The sequence below is a fragment of the Schistocerca gregaria genome, chromosome 1, assembly GCF_023897955.1.
Source record: "Schistocerca gregaria isolate iqSchGreg1 chromosome 1, iqSchGreg1.2, whole genome shotgun sequence".
Classification (NCBI taxonomy): Eukaryota; Metazoa; Arthropoda; class Insecta; order Orthoptera; family Acrididae; genus Schistocerca; species Schistocerca gregaria.
In genome coordinates this window covers 830,882,357-830,903,776 of record NC_064920.1, presented here as the reverse complement: position 1 = coordinate 830,903,776, position 21,420 = coordinate 830,882,357, and the positions used below count along the sequence as shown (strand labels likewise).

Genomic DNA, 21,420 nt, shown 5'->3' with positions numbered 1-21,420 from the left:
CTCTTAGAGACTGAATTTCCAAAAATGATGAGACATGTATTTTCTTATTTTTACCAGGAAACCAAATACAAAATTTTCATTGTTCTAGCTTCAAAGTTGCCACAATAGTGAAATACTTTCAAAAAACCATTCATCACCTATTTCACCCCTTAGGAGTAGAATTTTGAAAAACCCCTTCTTAAATGAAGGTTACTGTATAAGATCAACACCCTTTTCAAATTTTCTATTTCTGTCAGTCAGTCAGTCAGGACATTTCCTGTTTTATACAGAGATTCCAACTTTTTATCTTCTATCTGTAAGGTTTTTTAAAGTAATGCTAAATATGGTTCTTCCTTACCTAAAAACTTTCTCTTCATCAGTTCAAGTGCATATCGCCTAGTAATCTTTTCAATTTCAAGTTTAGTATAACACTTTGGATTCATTTTAATTCCACCTTTGCCTCCTCCAAAAGGAACCTGTACAGTTGCACACTTGAATGTCATTATCATAGCCAAGGCTTCAACTTCATCAGGAGATACTCCAAGAGAGAATCGAATACCTGAAATGGTTGTTAGACAGTCATATTGTTGCATAATTTATTTTTACCACAAGACTACAGAGTAGCACTTACAGCATGTTGGAAAAAATTGTAACTGAATTTTCTTTTATTACATCTTAGGTAATTGATGCATCAGAGATATATAGTCACAAGCCATGATTTTTTTGAAACTGAAACTGAGTTTCTCATTCTATGAGTTTCTTAACATTGAAAAAAAGTCTTTCTGCAAAAGATGGTAGAAAATGATGTAGTACAGTTTTAAAGTCTACCATCTGGAAATATTTTCAGACCATGGATAGTCACGCAGTGCTGTAAAATGGCAGATAGCTCAGGAACACCTGAAGCACACTCACATATTCAACAAATATTTGTTAATGGCAGTTATGAGAATTTCCATCAAGTTACAGTTCCAGCTCAGATGAAATTTTGATAAGTATAAAAAAATATTTATTACTGGCAACCAGTGTTAGTGTCTTATGACTTTGTTGCTCACACCTTTGATTGCCATCTTTTGTGTTAATGAGAAACCTTTATGGACATACTTCAAATGTTTAACACTGTAATAATACAGTTTTAATGGTAACATACTTGTAAAAATATTTTTTTCATGAATGCCGCCGGCCGGTGTGGCCAAGCAGTTCTAGGCGCTTCAGTCTGGAACCGCGCAATCGCTACGGTCGCAAGTTCGAATCCTGCTTCGGGCATGGATGTGTGTGATGTCCTTTGGTTAGTTAGGTTTAAATAGTTCTAAGGTCTAGGGGACTGATGACCTCAGATGTTAAGTCCCATAGTGCTCAGAGCCATTTGAACCATGAATGCCATTTAAGCACTAAGTAATTTTTTGTGTGGCTTATGACTGTACATCACATGAGTTCTGAGACTATTTTGCACTTTATATGTCATAACACAGTAGAGAATTGGACTGCAAAAGGTAGAGTAACTTTGCTTTTTATGTCTGTCATGTGTATTACCCTCTCATAAAAAATCAAGAGTTGTAGACCTCCTCTCTCCTTGTGCATTATCTGCAGTCTTGAAAAAACCTCTAAGAACTGGTACTTTTTTCAGTTTTCCCTCAGTAGCTCACATCCTCTGCATTTGAGGGGAAAATATGGTATTATCAATTTTATAGAGCGTTTAATTTCTTTCAAGATTCTTGTGTAACATGGAAAATGGGTAACAGTTACTGAATTATGAGGCTCTGACAATATGCAAAAATGTCAAGAAATCTTAAAATGTTAAAGATATCAGTGCTTTCCCCTTAATAACCTCTTTTTTAAGTTTCATGCAGAATACACAATACCCTGTGTTGTAGAGGATTTATTTCCTTCAAGATTCATAGAAAATATTTTTAATTACACCCTATACACACCAAGAAATGTTGCATTAACAGTTGTAATGAAGGTGGACTTCAAACAAAACACCATCCTCAGTAAAAAAGGACTCCTGAATGTATATCATCTTTAAGTCATTATGTATGTAACTTACATGTGTAGTTCATGAGATTAATGTAGTTTCTTGGGAATATTTATTTTTGAAAAAGAAAAAAAACTAATTTTACATATAACTATATTTCAACAAAATAAAGTTTAAAAATAGATCTTAAGTTTTATTTAAATGGTATTTACAGAATTTTAAGTTTAAAATTCATCAATTCCTGTTGTTTTCCATCAGACATGATTAGTGTGTGAAATTCATAATTTCGACCAAGGCAGTGGATCATCTAACTCATCGTCTTCCATGTTGAATTCAACCTCCAGCACATTACTGATGATTTGAATTCACAGTGAATAAATACAATGAAGTACTGACATCCTGCTATTTCTGCAGCTGCATTTGTCACCAAAAGTCTTTTTACACTGGCATGAAATTACGGTCAGCAATGCCTGTGGAGCTGCTTTTTATTCATTGAGACTGAAGTTAGACCACCAATATCCTTCTTCCAGCCCCACTTAAGGGTGTCTTTTTCAAACCCCATACTTGTTTGTACTTGCAGATGAGTACTACATGCATGATATTAAACTGCATCCATTTCTCGAGGTAGGTATGCCAAATCAAAATTGGTGTTTGTAGCAGCTTCAGAAGAGTGAATATATCACAACCCATTTTTAGAAATGTTCGAGGTATCTCTATAAAGTGCAACAAGGAATTTTCAGTTACTTCCACAATTTTCTCTGTTTCTGCAATTGGTTCTCTGAAAAAAGAATTTTTTTTTCAGTGGAAAGCATCATTCTCAAGTGTGGTGCAAAAATCTGATTTCTCCTGGCCAAACAGAGCAGAAGTGATATCACAACCACTTATTGCTTGTAGATATATAATGTTTTAAGACACTATCTTTATTTTTGAAGGGTGTTTTGGAGTACAGCACATTTTCGTGTTACCCATTCCAGATCTGTAAAAGAACACACTTTCCAGCATTAAAGCCATCACCAAAACCAAAAGATCAATGTCTCCTCTTAGACAATGACAATGAAAATTTCACATTTGACACTCCTGATCTTTTATTACCTGCTTGGTGACAATTTGGGATTGCTAAAATTACTTCTGAAGTGATGAGATAAAATGGGATTTGTTTCTTCCTTCAATATCAATTTATCCTTTGGAATCTGCAAAAACATGGCACAATCAGAAAGAAATTTTGCACAAGGTTGTAGCCTGGAACAAGAGCTCTTTCAGAGCTTTCTGTGCTCCTTGTATTTTTTCCTGTAGGATACCAAACAAAGACTACCACAGACGTTTGACCATGAGATCAATGTATGTTGGTCATCAATCTTTTAAAAACAGCAGAAAAACATTTGCTCCATTTTGAGTGAACTCTGTGTAGGAGTTAACCACCATCTATCACATTAACTTTGCTGTTCCCCATATCATTATCATTTGGTAAAGGTGTGGAGGCTGAGTAAAACGAAGACTTTGTCAATTTGCGAATGCCTTCGCCAGAAATTACAGTAATCTCATGAAGTACATATGTATATATATTGCATACATCCTGGCTTAAAGGTGAAATTACATTCAGGAATGCTATTTTTGACTGAGAATAGTATTTTCAGTTTCAAGTCCACTTTCACTAAGATTGTTAATGCAACATTTCTGGGCATATATAGGGAGTAATTACAAATATTTCATGTGAATCTTCAAAAAAATTAAATCCTCTAGCCATCGGGTGTAATGCACAAAACTGCAAAAAAAAGTTATTAAAGGTGAAACCACTGACATCTCCAACTTTTTGCAACTTCTTCAATTTTTGCAGATTTTCAAGGCCTCTATTATGCATGTATCTCACAGGAAATGTAACGCTCTTTAAAACTGATAATGGCATATTTTTATCTAAAATGCAGTGGAACCAAGCTATTGAGGAACATCTGAAAAAGTGTTGTCTTGGGGATTTTTTCAAAATGACTAACACCCAAGGGGGAGAAGGTCTAAAACTTGGATTTTTCATGAGAGGGGTAACACATATAACATTACTCCACATTTTGGAACTCTTTTTCAGAGCTATCAGTACTGGGCTGTTAAGGATACAACTAGAGTAAATGAAGAAACATCCCAAAACTGATAAATGACAGAAAAAGAAGGCCAAACTTCAATGTAATGCAGCAGTGTGTGACCTCCAAAACCTGCAAGACTGTTCAGCAGCCTCTCTTGCAAGGCACTGTACTTGCTCACATAAATAATACACAAAACCACTTGGGTAAAAAGAAAACATTATCCATTCTTTTTTGGATGTAAGAAACTTTGATGTTCAGAATATTTACTGGATGAGCTGCATAAAAATGGTCAGCCACAGATTTACAATATTTAATATTTCCAAACCACCCCCCCCCCCCCCCCCCAACCTGCCCCAACCACTCGCCACCTCCCACGTGAGTGTTTTGATAGGATGTCTAAAAGGTTAAAAAAAATCAATTTTTCAAAAATGTTCAATTTGTAGTGCACATCTTTCTGAAGAGTGATATATATAAAATATATATGTCTGAGGAAATGTAAGGCATGTTATTTTGTCTTAAGTGTGCCTACATGTAGTACCACAACTCTTCACCCAGCATTCTTCTATCGCACTTCACTGTATTTTGCTCTGTGGAATTCAAATGTGTATATTTTGCTATGGAAGCCAACATATCTATATTCAGGACAGTGGAATTTAAGATGTCCTGTGGTGCCTCTCCTACTCCGAGCTGGCTAGTCTGACATCTCTAAATCACTTTTAATACTGGGTGGGATTATTTGTGACGGGAAGAATAAGAACTCTTGAGAAAATTTGCACTCTTTATTCCTATTAACTGACAACCTTCTCTTTTGCGTGGTGTAAAATTAAACATAGGAAACATAAAACCAGTGAAGACAAGAGACAAGCAAGATGATACACATTTCTTCAATCCTTAGGTCCCAGCATTTTTTCTCTCTCATCTTGTTACAGCTTTACACAGTGTTCCTTCCTTTCTGCAAAAGAATCTATTACCTCATCAAAGTTCGTCAAACATTTTGGCACATGAAAAATAAAAATATCATTGTATAATACTGATACAACTATTAATGTGAATAGTATCCAAGACTGTTGTGGTTTCTCAGTTTGATTATGTCTATTTTGTCACTGTCTGCTAGGTAGAACAAAATAGGCATTTCTAAGTGGCAACAACTGTAACACAAGCCAAATAAGTGAGACTGTTTTGGAACAAATAGCTATTTTTGTCTACCTCATTTACATAAGTAACACGACAGAATATAATTTATGAAGCACCAATATCAAATGCCTATTAAGCCTATTACAAGCAAAACATTTTATGTTAGGAAACAGTTGCACTTTTCAGTCATATACACTCATTCCTCAAGCATAAGATCGAAAAGTAGTACTAGCATGAAATTTTGATATAAATTTTGAATTGCCATATTCTGTCATATAATCTGTGAGATGTCTCCGTGTCTTCTCCTTCATCATTCTAACAAAATATCTTGTGATCACTAATTCTGTAACTATTCCAGCCATTGTCAAATCTTATTCTCCGGTTAACTTCACTAACCCTGCCAGAATCATCGGTTTAGTTATTCTATGTTTAATCTCCTGTTAGTCATCATTACAGGTTCACACAATGTGTTTTCCAAGATATTCCAAGAATAGAGCTTAGCAGCTGCTAACCAAGGACTGTATGACTGGCCCTTAGTTGTGTAGTGATCTGGCAAAAATTTTCTGTCAAAATTTCGTTTTCTTGGATATCCCAAGAAAATAATATTGTATTGTATTGTATTTTATATTTATTGGTCCTGTGAATCATACACTGTACAGGGGTACATAATGATATAGGACAAGTCAAATAATTTGCAATAAAGTTTAACAGAAAAAGCTGTTGTATGGTTTTCAGTGTCTAGCATTATAACTCTAACATATGGGAATAACATTTCACAAATAAATTTTACACGCACACATTTCATACTTTCGGCCTTGTTTATACAGACACACACATATATGTAATAGACAACATATAATACACAGATAAATCTAATGTACACATTTCTTATTTTGGCCTTAATTGTATAAACTATTTAAATTTTTCACATATTTACACTGTAGATAAAACATTCATCAACACTATAGTAACCATTCTGTAGCAAGTAGTCACTCACTGCAGTTTCGAATTTATGCATGCTAGTTATTGCCTTAATTTCTGCAGGTAGTTTGTTATACAGTTTTTTTTCTTGCTGACAAGGGTCCTTTTTGTTTTAGTGTTGCATGTGAAAACTGCATATGTAAATCTTGATTATTTCTTGTGTTGTATGAATGGATATTTTGATTTTTTGGAGCAATTTGGTTATTTTCATCTACGATTTTCCTTATAAACATTATTGTTTCTAGGATATATAGGCATTGTAATGGAAGAATATGAAGCTTTTTAAATGGGGGTTTGCATGAAGAATGAGGTGCTAAGCCTTCCATGGCTCTTATAACTCTTTTTTGTGCAATAAAACAGCTTTTGCTGGGTGGTGAATTTTCCCAGAAAATTAAACCATATCTTAGTAATGATTCTGCTTGGGCATAGTACACACTTTTTATGGCTTGCATAGATGTGCATCCAGCAAGAATTTTTATACTATAACAAATAGTATTTAACTTACTACATACGTGTTGTGTGTTTTTCTGCCATCTTAGGTCATATTGGATCCAAACTCCCAAAAATTTGGTGCTATTTACAGTTTCAAGTCTTTTGCCTAACAGTTCTATGGTTGCAGTTAAAGGCTGTTTATTCTGCACTGTGTGTAGATGCATAGTGTTTGTTTTATGTGTGTTCATTTTGGAGCTCTTCTTGGGTCTTTACTTTGATAAGTATATTTGTATCATCGGCATATTTAATGTACTTATAGTTAGGGCTGGATGGTTCCAGGTCATTTACAAACAGCAAGAACCGGACTGGTCCCAGTACGGAACCCTGCGGCACACCTTATTTAACGCACTTTTTTTCTGATTGATAGGAAGTTAATTTTTTTCCTTCTTTGTACAAGACTTCAACTATTAGGTGTCTGTTTTGTAGATATGACTTTACTCATTCATAGGCTGAGCCTCTGACACCAACATTTTCTAGCTTTCTAAGCCAAAGACCATGGCTAATGATGTCAAATGCTTGTGAAAGATCTAGGAATATTGCTGCTACATGTTTTTTTTTTATCTAATGCATTTAAAGCTGCATTTAAGAAATTGATAATAGCTGTCTCAGTGGATTTACATTTTCGGAAACCATGCTGTGTAGTTGATAAAAGTTTACTTTTTTCAATGAAATCTACAAGTATTTTATAAAAGATTTTTTCAATTATTTTAGAAAAAACAGATAGTAGAGAGACTGGCCTATAATTTGTTATATCTGTTTTTTCACCCTTTTTGAACAATGGCTTCACTTTAGCTAATCTTACCCGCCTCTTATTCCTGTTAGTCACTTATTTCCACTCTCGTAGTCTTGAGTCCATTATTTCGCTAATAATTATAACAGCATTTATCATTTGCACCCCCAATCAACCACATAAACAAACAGCAATTGGTATTCACCCATTCAGATTTATTCAACTCAGTCCTGTCCCCTTTTGTTTGTGGTAAAGTGTTTCATTTCTTGATGCAACGGGGGTTCCCCTAGCAGAGACATCATGTACATTATGTACCGTACCATTCAAAAATCAACTTATGTTTTGTTCCGGAAACAACTCAGAATGTGTGCTGTTTAAGACTCTCCCAATGCCGTAACTACTTCATTTGTTCACGGGTGTCATACTGTATAATGTTGTGGAAGTTGCACAATATTTTGACGAGACAGCTGCTCCTCATTCTCAGGTGCTTACTGATGTGTTGCTGCAATCACTTGCCAATTTATAGGCTGACATTAGAAATGTGTAGGCACCAAGGGTTGACACCATAACATCATCAGAAATGAATCATAGAGCACAGCCAGATAAATGATTAGATTAGATTAGGTTAGATTAGATTAGATTAGATTAATACTAGTTCCATGGATCATGAATACGATATTTCGTAATGATGTGGAAAGAGTCAAATTTTCCAATACATGACATAATTAAGTTAATTTAACAACATAATTAAGTTAATATAACAACTTTTTTATTTTTTGTTTTTTTTAATTTTTATAACTTTTTGTTTGGTTTTTTTTTCTTAATTTATATCTAAAAATTCCTCTATGGAGTAGGAGGAGTTGTCATTCAGAAATTCTTTTAATTTCTTCTTAAATACTTGTTGGTTATCTGCCAGACTTTTGATACTATTTGGTAAGTGACCAAAGACTTTAGTGGCAGTATAATTCACCCATTTCTGTGGCAAAGTTAGAGTTAATCTTGAATAGTGAAGATCATCCTTTCTCCTAGTATTGTAGTTATGCACACTGCTATTACTTATGAATTGCGTTTGGTTGTTAATAACAAGTTTCATAAGAGAGTATATATACTGAAAAGCTACTGTTAATATCCCTAGATCCTTAAATAAATGTCTGCAGGATGATCTTGGGTGGACTCCAGCTATAGTTCTGATTACACGCTTTTGTGCAATAAATACTTTATTCCTCAGTAATGAATTACCCCAAAATATGATGCCATATGCAAGCAATGAGTGAAAATAGGTGTAGCTATGGGCTTCTCATTTGCGACATGGGAAAAAGTGTGACCGCATGTAGCAGTTCTGCATACATGCAGGCAGAGATTGGCCCCCTGTTTAAGTGTGCGTACTTTGATTCTCTGCCTGTGTTACCTCAGATTTATTTGCCTGTGGCTGATGATGCCTTAGTTCCACCAGTGCTGGTTCCATGCCTTGCTGAGTTGAAATCTCATGACTCTATTGATAAGGTTGTTACTTATATGAATTTCAACTGCTTCTTTAATGACGAAGTCCCAGTGCATGGAAGCAGATGGAAGGATTTTTGTCTCTCTGTAGTTCGTACTGGTCCCATTTCAAGACAGTGTTTAGTCAAAGCAGACTTTTCTGGTTGACCCAGTCTGGTATGATGTCTACGTTCAGCACATCTATCCTTGACAGTGCGACACATCTGGCCAATGTATTATTTTCAAACAGGCAATGGATTTTATATATCACTGGTCTCCTTATACCTAGATAATCTTTAACAGAACCCAGCATAGTTTGCACTTGCAGTGGAGGGCAGAATACAGATTTGATTTGATGTTTTTTGAACAACCTGCCAATCTTAAAGGACATGCTACCAATATATGGTAGAAAGATCATCATCGTGGAGTTCACTGCTTCTTCTTGGTGTTCTTGAGCTTTAGTGTGTGCATGTCTAAATGCATTATGGATCTGTTTATCAGAGTACCCATTTGGTACAAACACAGAGTGAAGATGGTTAAGCCCTGCTGATAAGCTACCTGCATCTGAGATAATTCTCGCCCTATGAATGATAGTCTGCTACACGCCATTTTGTTGAGATTCGTGATCCCAGCTCGTAGGTTGCAGATTTTTCCTGCACCACAAATGAGAATCCCGTGGCCCATTTGTCCAGCAGGAGGCACTGGATGTCGCTGTGCTCTATGATTCGTGTACGATGGCTGTCTTTCTACAGTAAGTCAGCATATATATTGGTGAGTCATTGCAGCATCAGATCAGTAAGCATCTGAAGATGAGCAGCTGTCTTGTTGAAATATTGTGCTGCCTCCTCCACATTATGTAACGTGATGCCCGTGAACCAAAGAAGCAGATACTATGTCAGGAAAGTCTTAAACAGCACACCTGGTACCTCTATGGGGAGGAGATAGTCAACAAAGTATGTGAGTTTGATAAACTCCACAAAAGAGAAACAGACTATTGTGCTCTCTTGCGCTTTAACTGGGTTGACAGGACCAGCAAACTATACCAACATTTGTGAAGTTCACTCATTATGTAGACTCTGTGGCCGCCAAGAGGATCAAACAATGAGCCAGCATGGCACTGGTGAAGAAAGAATCCATTATACTAGGCGATAATCAGACAGAGTCTCCAGGAGCTTGCTCTCACTACAACTGAATATCTTGTCATGTCTGTCAGTGGATTCCTCACAGAAGGTGGACAGTGCAATGTGGTCACTTTTGGACTGGACATGACAGCAGCCCGTGGTGCATCAAACTTTGAAGTTGCATCACCTTACACGCCAATCATCGCAAAAACATAAACCATGTAGACGTACTGTGTTTAATTTCTCAGATAAACAACAGAGTGGTGCTGCAATATTGGTTTTGGAAAAGGGGCTGAAGTTTGTGCCCACTCTAAAGACCTTACCTATCAACGATTTTATCAGTGCAATTGAGCAAGGTATTCTGAAACTTCCGAGTGAGACTCCTGAGGAAATAAGGCAAGAGGCTCGCAGGGTTTTAACAAGGATGCTTGCACCAAAGTAGAACATCAACACTGAAGAAAGGCAAGTTCTCTGTTCCTTAAGAGAAGACACATAAATAGTGATATTACCTGCTGACATGGGAAATGCTACTGTTCTTTTGCCTGCAACATCTTATTTCGGCAACATAACTGCAGGACTCAGTCTACTGTCATCTCCAGAAGGATCCAACTGACGCAGTTAAACAAAAGACAAATCCAGCCAGTTTGCGGAAGATCCTAAAAAGAGCTTAAGAGTACAAGCGCCAGTTCCAACATGACTTTAAGGGCTAGCTCAGATCCATAAGGAAGAGGTTCCTCTTCACCCCATCATGAGCAATGTAGGAGCCGCAGCATATTCCCTGGCCAAACATCTGGCTTCTCTTCTAAGACATTGTTAGAAAAATGTGAACATCACATTAGAAACTCAGAAGATGTTATACTGAGGACTTTGCCCCTTGAACCAGCTGACACATTTGTGAGTTTTGATGTGGTCTCTTTGTTCACACAAGTACCTTTGGTGGATTCATTACAATTTATGAGAACTAGGTTGGAGGAGGACATCTAGTCAAACATGTGTTTACCTCAACTTACTTTTTGTTTAACAAACACTATTTTGAGCAGACTGACTGTGTTGCTTTGGGAAGCCCTGTGTCTCCTGTAGTAGCTAACCTTTTTATGGAAGACTTCAAGGAAAAAGCACTTAGCCAGTGGTAAGTGTTCCTGAAGACACCTTTGTACTTTGGACACATGGAGCAGCAATGTTTCCTGCATTTCTGGAACATCTTAACTCCCTCCATACAAGCGTTTGCTTCACCATGGAATTGAAGATAAATGGAGACCCCCTGTTTCTTGATGTCTTGGTCCAGAGAAAAGAAGATGGTGCCATGGGTTAGTGTGTTTCACAAGCCAACTGACACTGACCTATATCTATGAACTACGACCTGCCATCACCCATCTCAATGCAGTGGCATATTGTGGACTCTTGTTCATAGGGCTAGAATTCTCTCAGATGCAAGAAGCTTATCAGAAGAGCTTAGCCATCTTCGCTCTGTGTTTGTATGAAACGGGTACTCTGATGAACAGATACATGGCGCATTTAAACCTGCATGCACTAAAGCTAAAGAACAGCCAGAAGAAACAGAGAATGCCACAAGGATGGTTTTTCTACTGTATGTTGGTGGTGTGTCCATTAAGATTGGCAGGCTGCTTAAAAAACATAAAATAAAATTTGTCTTCCACCCTCAAGTGCGAGTGCAAACTATGCTGGGGTCTGTTAAAGATGATCTATTTCTAAAGAGACCAGGAATATATAAAATTCCATGCCAGTGTAGGGAATCGTACACTGTTTGTCACACTGTTAAGGATAGATGAGCTGAACATAGACATCATACCAGACTGGGGCAGCCAGAAAAGTCTGCTGTGGCTAAACACTGTCTTGACACCAGACACAGCTTGAATTAGGGACAGACAAAGATCCTTCTATCCACTTCCACGTAGGGGCACTGGATGTCATTGTGCTCTATGATTCATCCACAGTGACATTATAGGCACAACCCTTGGCACTTGCACTTTTCTAGCAATTCGGCATAAATATTGGTGAACACATAAGTAAGCAACTGAAGAAGACGAGCAGCTGTCTCATTGAAATATTGTGCAGTTTCCTCAACATCATCGAACATGATGCCCGTAAACCAATGAAGCAACTTTAGTATGCATTCAAAAATCAATAGGGATCAGTTTCAAAATCATAATGAACAATCAATAAATAGACCAACATGCATTGGATGCTAGGTGCTCCGTGAAACTCCCCCCCCCCCCCCCCCCCTTCAAGAATATGAATTTGGCGCCCCCTAAAATTGCTGCCCAAGGCAGATAGCCCAGTTTGCCCTACCCTAGATCCAAGCCTGAAAATGGTTCTGAGAAAGTGGAGATCTGTTTCAATTCTATAAAGAAGAATGGATTAACACCTTATAAATTTATTATATTTTATCTTACTTTCCTTCACAGCTATCCCAAAAAGACTACCAAAAACACATAATATAGATAGAATTCATGAAACGTATTTACAGTTGCTATTATGGACAACCATCATCTCTATAATGGACATGCATGCGTGTCCGATGGAATATTGCATCATAATTTAGAATAAAACAGGCACTGCAATATCGCGTGTCAAATAGGGTTGTTATATTTTCAGGTATCATTAAGCTTTCCTAAGGGTTCATGGCTCACAGCAATAGCTGAGAAGAATGATATTCACAAAAGTTAATAAACAATGGTTTCACAGTTAAAAAAGAAGATAGAAGAGGTTTAAATGTCACAATGTACTATAAAGATATCCACCTGTGACAAATACAATACTCTTGAAATATTTGTGTTAGGAACCAAAGTGTAAACTCATGTTTTTTTCTTTCAGGTAAATGTGGAAAATACAACATATATTTCAAGATGAAGCTATACAAGGCATTAGAGATTTCTCAATGCCATACAAAATATAGCAGTTATTCATTACAGAAGGGAAAATAACTTGAATTAAGTGTATATGGAATATGTTTTTACAATTGCATCCTTTTTTGGGATACATACTCATAATGCTGCATCGAAAAGTATGATCCTACTGTATCTGAAAGTAAAATAAGAGAAACTTTTGTAACCAAATTTAACATGGGCTTCAGACTGCCAGAAATCGACACTTATTCCAAATGTGATACATTTCTGATGGCAAAGAACAACCCAGAATTATGTGCAGCAGATGTTATAGGAAAAAAATTAAGTTGTTTCATTTTCCTGTTTAGTCACACTTATTATATTGTATCAATTAGTAGTATTTGACCTTTCAGGACAAAATTATGTTTTTCATTCTCCCCTTGAAACATGTCACCTAATTTTACTACACTTTGTTTAACTTATAATAAATATTTTTCCTCTCAGAACTATCATTGTAATTTGTCATATAGTTCAATATTGATGCGTCACATTTTATCTAAGCCAAATATTTTTACATCTCACTCTTATTTAAATAATGTATTTCATATTAGTCTTAAATCAAACATTAACAATTGTCATCTTTGGAAACAAAATGAGATACTCTGTAGTTAGACTATTTTAAGATCTTTGATCCCACAACTATTTCACAGCCTCACACATTTATTTTTGTACATAATGTAGTAATGGTAGAAAACTGGTTTGTAAAAATAATAAATATTGCAGAATGTTACATTAGTGTCATGTGTTTTTTCATTCATAATGTATAATTAATTCTACCAAGAACTGACAGAAAAGTCAATAAATGCAAAAAGAAGCAACAATGTGAAATCCGTCTCAGAAGATGACAGTGGGCTAAATATGACTGTGACTCTGGCTAAAGAGAAGCCAAAAGAGCAGCAAGTAATTACAATGTTTATGCAAAAAAAGTTCGACAAACCTAAGCTAATAGCTTGGCCAGCATTTTACAAGAGGAAATTATGGCTTCTTAACAACAGTATCATAATGGATCAAATATGGGATATATGTTTCTGTAAAGTGAGAAAGGAGGAGGGAAGGGTTCAGAGAGATGGGTGCCACTTGGAAAAATATTTGTAGGTAACTAAACCTCAACAACAACATCTCCACATAAACACAGATATCTGCAAAGGACAGGCCAAGAACTGGGCTTTTATTGCTTTGGAAAGCTTGTGGCTAGTAAAAGATTTGAATCTGTCCAGCATGACTTTTCCTTATGGTAGGTCAGACAAGACTGTCTTGCGATCACAATTTTTGTAGCACTGAAGTGTATGCAAGAAACTGACAGAGTGTACACTTCTACACACTAGATGAATGCACAGAAATTTCCAAGTCTAAAAGATTTTATTGTGCTCAAAATGAAAAGAGAAGGCTTCAGGAGTTTGAATAATCTTAAAACATTAATCTCAAAACCTATCCTATTCACATCTGTAGATCCCATTTATTAAGTGTAAAGCATTGCTATTCAGACATAGGTGTCCTCACATCAGTGGATACTCATATTAGGAGAAAAGGAAAAGCTGCTGAACCAGACCTATTCAGCTGCCAATAAAATATAAAAAGTCACTCCAGATTAATGCACATACCTGCAGCATATCAATAATTCTATTGATCATGTACTAGAAATAATGAGAACAATGATGAAACAGAGGAATTTCACTGACATAACAAACTCAATACAAAATTTATTAGTCTGAGTGATGTGTTATATATATTAGAATGACTCTATGACTCTACATTTAGTGTTACATAGCACAAAGAGAGGAGTATTTCACTTTGCATTTTACAAGGTATTAAATTATCTTTTAGAGTACAAAGGAGGTTTCTATTTTGTCTTAAAAATTATAGATTTCCATGGAACTTTAAACTTGCAGTATCACAAAACTACATGCACATCGTATATGATTGTATTCTTCCAGCTCCTGCAATTGATATACATTTCTGGCTGTTCAAAATGTTGGACAGTGGTGCTTGTCTCACACAGGGATAAGTACATCAAACTAAATGCTGCAAGCCATCTAGAAGTACATGTACGAGGGTCATTTTAAAAGTCCATGCAAAGTCTGAGAGGTCATGTTTAGTTAGTAGCATCTTTGGAAACAATGCACACCAAGTTTCAGCCATATCGGTCTATTTCTTTGTGATGGGCATTCGTGTGAATCAAGGAAGTCTAGTGATTGTCAAAAAGTGGACGAAGAAGAATTTCATGTGATGATTAAACATTACTTTATGAAAGGCAAAATGCCTCAGGAGACTAATGAGAAGCTTGATAAACATTACGGTGACTCTGCATTTCAATTAGAACAGTTTAAAAGTGGTTTCAAAATTTTTGGAGTGGCCATATGTGCGCAAAAGGTGTTGAACGTTCTGGACACCTAGTGGAGGTTACGACTCCAGAAATCATTGATAAAATCCATGATATGGTAATGGATGACAGAAGAGTTAAGGTTTATGAGATTGCTGGTGTCGTGGGCATCTCGAATGAATGGGTACATAATATTTTGCATAAACATTTGGACATGGAAAGCTATCTGCAAGATGGGTTCTGCAATTGCTCACGCTTGCCCAAAAACGGAATCGTGTGAAGTGTTGCAAGGATGGTTTGCAGCTGTTCAGGAAGAATCCCCAGGACTTTGAGCGTTGTTTCATCACTGTGGATGAAACATAGATACATAACTGCACTCCTGAGACGAAACAATAATCTAAACAATGGGTTACAAAGGGAAAATGTGCACCAAATAAGGTGAAGACCAGTCCTTCGGCCGGAAAGGTTAGGGTGACTGTCTTTTGGGATTTGCAAGGGATTATCCTCAACAACTATCTGGAGAAGGGGAAACTATGACAAGTGCATATTATTCATCATTATTGGACTATTTGAAAACCGAGCTGCAAGAAAACGCCTGCGATTGGACAGCAAAAAAGTCCTTGTATGACCTCCACACACTATGAAGAAATGTGCCTTCTTTCCCATTACCAAAACCTTTCACACAATCCTCTTGTCTGAAACCTGGCTAAATCCAGATACATAATTCAAACTTCTTCATGTCCGGTTCTTCAGGCTAATGGCAAGTTAAGAGTGGAGGTAGTGCCAGTGAATTTATCCAAACAGACCTCAAACCAAAAGTCTTAAGCACATAAAAGATATGAACCTCAGCAGTTGTGGTCGCAAAACTAATGGAAATAGGATTCCAACTCATTTCACATCCTCCCTATTCTGCAGACTTGTCGCCCTTGGACTACTATTTGTGCCCCAATTTGAAGAAATGGCTGGCGGGACAAAGATTTTATTCAAACAAGTAGGTGATTGCAGCAACTAATAGCTATTTTGCAGACTTGGACAATTCCTATTATTCAGAAAGGATCAACAAATTAGAACAGCGTTGGACGAAGTGTATGTAAGTCTAAAAGGAGACTGTGTCTTAAAATAAAAAAGGTTTATCCCAAACACATAAGTAGTATTTATTTTTGCACAGACTTTTCAAACGCCCCTCGTATGACCTATTGATTGTGCACTGCAACGTCTGATCCTTCTCCACACACTATGAAGAAGTGTGCCTTCTTCTCCATCACCAAAACCTTTCACCCAGGCCTCTTGTCTACATCCTGGCTAAGATAAGTCAAATTCTTCAAAAACATCAAGTGAAGATTGTCTTCTGCCCACCAATTAAGACACAGGCACTGCTTGGTAATGTAAAGTATGAGCTAGGACTACGGAAATCCAGAGCCTACTAGAGTCCCTGCGAATGTAGCTTGATTTGCATAGGTCAGATGGTGCATACTATCAAAGATTGTTGCCAAGAACATCAGTGCCACACCAGACTGCAGCAGCCTAACAAGTTGGTGGTTGCTGAACACTGCCTCTTGGAATGACGCAGAATGAATTACGATCAGACAAAGATTCTGACACAGACTTCCAAACACTAGGACTGTGTCACTAAAGAATCTATCAATGGTACATTAGCTTATTTGTTTTAGTTGTAAATATTTGTCATGTATTGTTGTTTTTCTGACATGTTCCACATCCTGGAGGACCTCCTCACTATGGATCAATTGGAATGAAAGTAAATCTAATCTAATCTAGCAGGCGTAAACGCACCAACTATAGAGGAATAACCCTATTGTCTCATGGGCTGAAAATACTTGAGAAGATCATAGAAGAGAGACTGACAAGTATCCCAGAACCACAGCTGGAGGAGGAACAATATGACTTCAGAAGTAACAGATCAAAATAGATCAAATTTTTAGCACCCGCATGTTCATAGAAAAGTACTGGGAAAAAGGCAAGAACATGGTCGTTGTATTCCTGGATACAGATAACGCCTATGATAGTGTTATAAGAGACAATATCTGGGAATGCCTGAGGAAAAACTGTGCCTGAAGGACTAAAAAGAAAAATTCAATGATGAACAAATACTGTAGTAGCTGTGTACAAATTAGGGAAGGACGATCATCATTGTTTGAGACCAAGAGTGGAGTTCAGCAAGAAAGTGCACTGTCCCCACTACTATTCATCACCGTTATGGATACTAAAATGAAGAATGTCAAGGAGAACGTGAACTGAAAGCATCTGCCTTTGCTGATAACATCACGATATGGGGTGAAACTGATGAGGAAGTACAGATCAGACTCGATGAATGGAAATATCAGTTCCAGAAATGTAACCTCAACATCAGCAAGTCCAAGACAGCGGTGGTGGTAGTCAACAGAGATGGACAACCAGCAAGTGTAAAACTAGGTGACCACCAACTAGAGTGTGTGAACAGTTTTCCTTACTGTGTAATTTCCAGTGATAATTTGCTCAGAAATGCAAAAAGGATGTGAATTCTACTAACAAGTAAGATCATTTTTATTGGACGACTTGATTCCAAAATTGGCCAAACTGATGATGTTTAATAGCTATTTCATACCAATATTGACCTATGGTACTGAAACATGTACCACGCAAAAAGAGAATCATCAAGGCTGCAAGCATCAGAGATGAAATTTCTCAGATAAACCATCCAGAAGACCAAGATGGACAAGTTAAGGAATGAGGAGGTGAGGAAAGAAGCTGGAATAAAGACATCCATGTTAGGTCGAATTGACACATCTAGGCTTCGATGGTACGGGCATGTGATGAGAATGGAGCCAACTAGAACAGCCAAAATAAATTTGGAAAGACAGGTGGATGGGAAAAGAGCTCAAGGAAGACCTCAAACCTGATGGATGGACTTGATTAAAGCTGATCTAGTGACCAGAGAATGGACAGTGGATGATGTTCTCTGTGAACAGGTGTATTGGGACAGGACGAAGTGGAAGAGACTCATTACCAGTACCCGGGAAACTAGAACTCTTAAATTATTATTATTGTTATTATCATTATTATTATTATTATTACTAAATGAAAATATGCAAAATGTTAACTTACTGATTTGCTTTCTCCTAGATTTGCTATGGTTCTAAGTGAAAGTGTGACAAGTTGTTTCAGAATTTCTAAAATGTGCTTTTCCAGTTTAAATTCTCATCGATATGGACACCTAAAGATTTAGAAGTTTCCATACCCTAATGTATTATTTCCTCGCGGTTTGTTACACTTATTGGTGTAGTAGACCTGGATGTGCAGAACTGAATATGTTGCGTCTTTTTGAAATTGAGAGGCCATTCACACAAAACACTCAATTACACTTTTAAGAGCACTGTTTACCATTACGTCTGTGGGTTATGCATTCTTGGACTAATTACAATATCATTAAGTGTTCATCATAAGAATAAGGATACGTTGTACGCTGTTACATGCACATAGACTGAGGGATAATGGGTGACAAAGGCTTTACCGGCGCATGTAACGCACTGATCAGCCAGCTTGTCCAACTAACTTGCAATGAAGTGAGCATTGCAATTTAGATGCAAAAGAGACGAGCAGAGAAACAATATGGCTTCGAATGTTATTTAATTTGTAAAGAGAATGAAATAATATTCGGCAAAACTCCAGCTCTACCGGGTGCATCTAATGTGACCAGAAAGAAAGCATAAAATGCTCTCTTTCTCACCTAACACGGCAAAATACAAATAAGAGTGATGAAAATTCTGAACTTTGGGTAATTTTTCTGAGCGAGCTATGTGTGATGCAGGAAGTTGAATACTGAAGCCACTGTATTAATTAGCTACTTTTCCGAATCCGAGAAATACATTTCAGTTGTGGAACTGTCAACTGCTACGTTGATAACGAGTCTGTCAACAACATAATCCACGAAGCCACGGTGCCGCATATTCTACTTTTCCTTTATGACGTGCCGACCAGTGGGAAATTTCTAGATGCCATTTTATTTAGTATCTTACGTGAGATAATGGTTAGTCATGTGAAATTATTTAAAAAATCGTACCGGCATCAGAATTACCGCAAAAGTTACTTTTTCTCTGAAAATAACACCAGGCTACCCTACATTGTTCAATGTAGTGCGCTCAAATAAAGATCAATAAGCTGCAAACTGAGATAGATTGTTTGGCGGATTCCAGTTACCTACCCTCATTTCCTATGCTGAGCATATAAGACATGATTTTAACAGCGACCATACATGACCGTCAACGATCGAGTCAGTTTAATATCAACGAAAGGGAAACGCTTTCCTCACATACTGCAACTATTAATCTAGTCACGAACCTATTCGACCATTGTCAAGTCATCTTATGAAGACCTAAGACACCGTAAATGCGTTCGCGATTACGGCTTCTTTGGTCAACATCAGGTGATCCAATGGACCGACAATAATTAATAGATGCAGAACGCCAGGAAAGTGTTTCCTTTTTTATATTGTTGTCATGTTCTGTCAAACACTGACCGAGAACTCAGTTTAATGTTGGACTTGCCAGAGATATAAAAAATTAATAATCCATTCCGTTTAATTCAAGCGTTTAACGTTACTATGAATGCTTCTTAGTGTTACAGTTATACCCAATACCATATCAAAGAGGCATACATAGCTTCCCTGCGCAACACCCCTAATGCAGTCAGAATACTACTGTAAACAAGACACAGTACAGTAATATCGCTCCAAACAGATGTTCGTTTAATATAATATAAAAAGCAGTTGGGCTACATTAAGACTGCTTCGACGATGATACATTTTAAACAACCGTTACAAAATTCAGATCGTTACTTACGTTCAAAACCTTTTTGTTGTGCTATTTTAGAATCTGCAGAATTACGTTACTTAAGTGTCAAGTAATTACTTCAACACGACATCCTACTAAAAGTGTGAATTGGTTGAAGCGGAAGCCTTACCTCCTTTTACCGGCAACCTGTGCTGACTGTGGTGCACAGTATACGTCTCCATCATTTCATACGTCCCGTCATCTCTGCGAAAAGGAAAGTAAATGCGAAGGATTCTTTCGGTCGCCCGCATTGTCTGTAATATTCCGTCAATTCTGTTGGGTATGGCGTCTTCTTCTAGTTTCTTCTCTCTTAATATATCACAAAGCCTTGGTCTGACTTGAATAACGGCTTTCTTAAAAAAGTAATCAATCATCTCTGTAAATGATGGATTAACTTCCTCTAGGACTGACTCGTTTAACGCACTCAGATTCGTTCCATAATATGCCGGGGGACTCCTGTATAAGTACCTCTTCTGCAGTGGGAATAAATGTTTAGTGCGTCTAATGAGATGAAGCATTGTTCCTGGGTTAATGTGACGCTTTATTCTATTGAAAATTATGTTTTACATCACAAGATGTGAGCAACTAATTTATTTAGTGAACAGTAGACAGTCAACATAATTTTCAACAATACAAGATACTACTACAAGTCGTTGCTCCTTGCAATTTCGTCGCTGATGTCATTGGAGGAGACATTAAGAACAAAACTATATTGAATTATAAATGAAGGCGCACCTGAACAATTGTTTCGGTCAGTCAGCCAACTATAATCGGCTGATCGGCGAAGATTGTCATTTAGTAAATCGGATGCTTGTACCGCAGTTCGCGGGCCTGAACGGTGTATTTCGGTCGTCAATTTGCATAAATATCGATTTGGGAATGGCAGCAAGTGTTTGTGGTCTACTTTTAAAATAGAGGTCAAAGACATGGCGGCCAAAATATTAGGTACATCCAGTGCAAGACAAATGAAAGGTCAATTTAATGAGTCATTTGAAAAACTGAGGTCACAACTTTCGAAATTTTGAGGCTACAACAACATGTCGGCCAACAGCTAAGATACGTTACTTGCTGTTTCCTTCGCCTCATTTTTGATGTCATAATCTCGTTCGTGCTAGTAGTTCAAATACAGAAAGGCATTTCGTTACTTTATTGTAAGCAGATATGTGAGCACGAGAGTAGTCGCTGGCTTTGATCAATGACATACAGTACTGTAATGGCTATTGTACAATACATCAGTTTTTGATGTGTCATGTGATGTGTACTGCCATATTCAAGTTGGTTTAATGAAAAACTTCGAGGGAAATTAATTCTTTAATATCTGCTGTATGTTAGAAATAAGATACTATATTTTACGCATCCGCAGAAATTCTAATATTTGGTTATACATTAGTTCTGTTAGTAGTGCAAT

At 37.0% G+C, this 21,420-nt stretch overlaps 1 protein-coding gene across 2 annotated transcripts in view; it reads right to left on the bottom strand.

Moving 5' to 3' along the window:
- The window catches only part of LOC126272020 (glutamate dehydrogenase, mitochondrial-like), a 196,262-nt gene extending 175,287 nt beyond the window's left edge, over positions 1 to 20,975 (bottom strand). Inside the window, exons 1-3 of one of the 2 annotated variants that reach the window (XM_049974528.1) lie at positions 20,481 to 20,638; positions 20,143 to 20,388; positions 338 to 538 (exon numbers count right to left, since the gene is read on the bottom strand). In XM_049974528.1, coding sequence (XP_049830485.1) covers positions 338 to 538; positions 20,143 to 20,386 — 445 coding nt within the window. In that variant the 5' untranslated portion in view covers positions 20,387 to 20,388; positions 20,481 to 20,638. Of the gene's footprint in view, positions 1 to 337; positions 539 to 20,142 lie in introns of both variants that reach the window. The other variant, XM_049974518.1, reaches the window with a different exon arrangement.
- Positions 20,976 to 21,420: the final 445 nt, after the last annotated feature.